This window comes from Arachis ipaensis, chromosome B06 (assembly GCF_000816755.2).
Source record: "Arachis ipaensis cultivar K30076 chromosome B06, Araip1.1, whole genome shotgun sequence".
In the NCBI taxonomy this organism is placed as follows: Eukaryota; Viridiplantae; Streptophyta; class Magnoliopsida; order Fabales; family Fabaceae; genus Arachis; species Arachis ipaensis.
The window spans coordinates 135727480-135729143 of NC_029790.2; the positions used below are offsets into that span (position 1 = coordinate 135727480).

Sequence of the window (1664 nt, forward strand, 5' to 3'; positions counted from 1 at the left end):
AAGAAAACAAGACATATTTAATAATAACAATTATTATTATCATCTCCAAAATTACACGGTTACACCGAAATAAGTCATATTGTAAATTTTTCTTTTCATAAAAGCATGTTTAGAATTGAATAAAATATTAAAATTAGAAAAATGTGGGGACTAATGAATATAGGATCCAAAAAGGAGGGGTAGTTGTTACTTATATTAGGTGTGTGATTGATTCTGATGTATCTGAGTTGAGTCATAAAATGGGAATCGTTTTGGACAGCAACTGCGAATCCATAGTGGTGTCGTTGGAGACACAGAAGGCGGTGCCGGCGCCCTTCCTCACCAAGACCTACGAGCTGGTGGACGACGCCGCCACCGATCACATTGTCTCGTGGGGAGAAGACGAAACCACCTTCGTTGTCTGGCGTCCTCCTGACTTCGCCCGCGACCTTCTTCCCAACTACTTCAAACATAATAATTTCTCCAGCTTCGTTCGCCAACTCAACACCTATGTATTTTTCTCCCTCTCTTTTTCCCTTCTCAAAATTGTAGCTATTTTCGCGTGAAGTTAATATTTAATAAATTTGACTAAATTATTATCTAATAATTTTTAATTATTTGTTTAGGGTTTCAGAAAGATTGTACCTGATAGATGGGAATTTGCAAATGACTTCTTCAAGAAAGGGGAGAAGCATTTGTTGTGTGAGATTCATAGAAGAAAAACATCACACACTCATCCTCATCATCAACAACTACCATCATCCATCAACCATAACCAAAATCATTTTAACAACAATATTCATATTCTTCCCTCTACTACTACATTTTATCATCCTTTTCACCAACACAACAACCGAGTCAGCATCTCCCCTGACTCGGACGAGTTACCTACTTGGTGTGACTCGGACATTATTAGCAACACTACTACTACTACCACTACTACTGCTTCTTCATCAACGCTTACAGCACTCTCTCAAGACAACGAAAGATTAAGGAGAAGCAACAACATCTTAATGTCCGAACTAGCACACATGAAGAAGCTCTACAACGACATAATCTACTTCGTTCAGAATCATGTTAAGCCTGTCGCACCAAGCAACACTTACTCTTCTAGTTTCATTCTTCCACAACACCAACCTTCTTCTTCTTCAGCTACAACAACTAATTGCAACGCTTTCTCAATGTTGCATAAGCAAGTGCAACAACAACAACAACAACAACACCATGACTATTTGAATTCTCCAACAAACACATCGAGGAGTTCTATAACAATGATTGAAGACCAAAGTAGTAAGAGTTGCAAGACGAAGCTATTTGGGGTGTCTCTTCAATCCAATAAGAAAAGGGTGCACCCTGACTACGGATTTAGCCACGCTTTTGCGGAAACAAATAACAAGGCTCGTTTGGTGTTGGGAAATGATAATGATGATTATTTGGGATTGAATCTCATGCCTCCTTCTTAGCTTTCTTTTTAATTTTTTGTTATATTATTCCTCCATCAAAAAGATTATGACTGTTTAAGTCATATTGGATCTGTGTGTACATAGAACTTTAGTGTATTAATTAGTCCCAAAACTGGATCATATGTTTAATTTGTGTTTATTCCCTCTTTTTTTTTCTCAGAGCAAATGAATCTTTTTAATTTATTAATATTTTTTTAATTTAAATTAAAAATAATAATAAAT

General features: G+C 36.4%; 1 protein-coding gene across 1 annotated transcript; it reads left to right on the forward strand.

The window, feature by feature from the left end:
• LOC107605663 (heat stress transcription factor B-4) lies at positions 166-1581 on the forward strand. Its single transcript, XM_016307617.2, has 2 exons — positions 166-491; positions 606-1581. The coding sequence occupies exons 1-2, from the start codon at positions 240-242 to the stop codon at positions 1440-1442; spliced, it is 1089 nt and encodes a 362-aa protein (XP_016163103.1). The 5' UTR covers positions 166-239; the 3' UTR covers positions 1443-1581.

What these genes read in the sequence shown, in the direction of transcription:
- LOC107605663 (XM_016307617.2), top strand. Translation starts at nt 240, where the DNA reads ATGGGAATCGTTTTGGACAGCAACTGCGAATCCATAGTGGTGTCGTTG. An exon ending in TTCGCCAACTCAACACCTAT is followed by an intron (nt 492 to 605) that starts GTATTTTTCTCC and finishes TTATTTGTTTAG; the next exon opens with GGTTTCAGAAAGATTGTACC.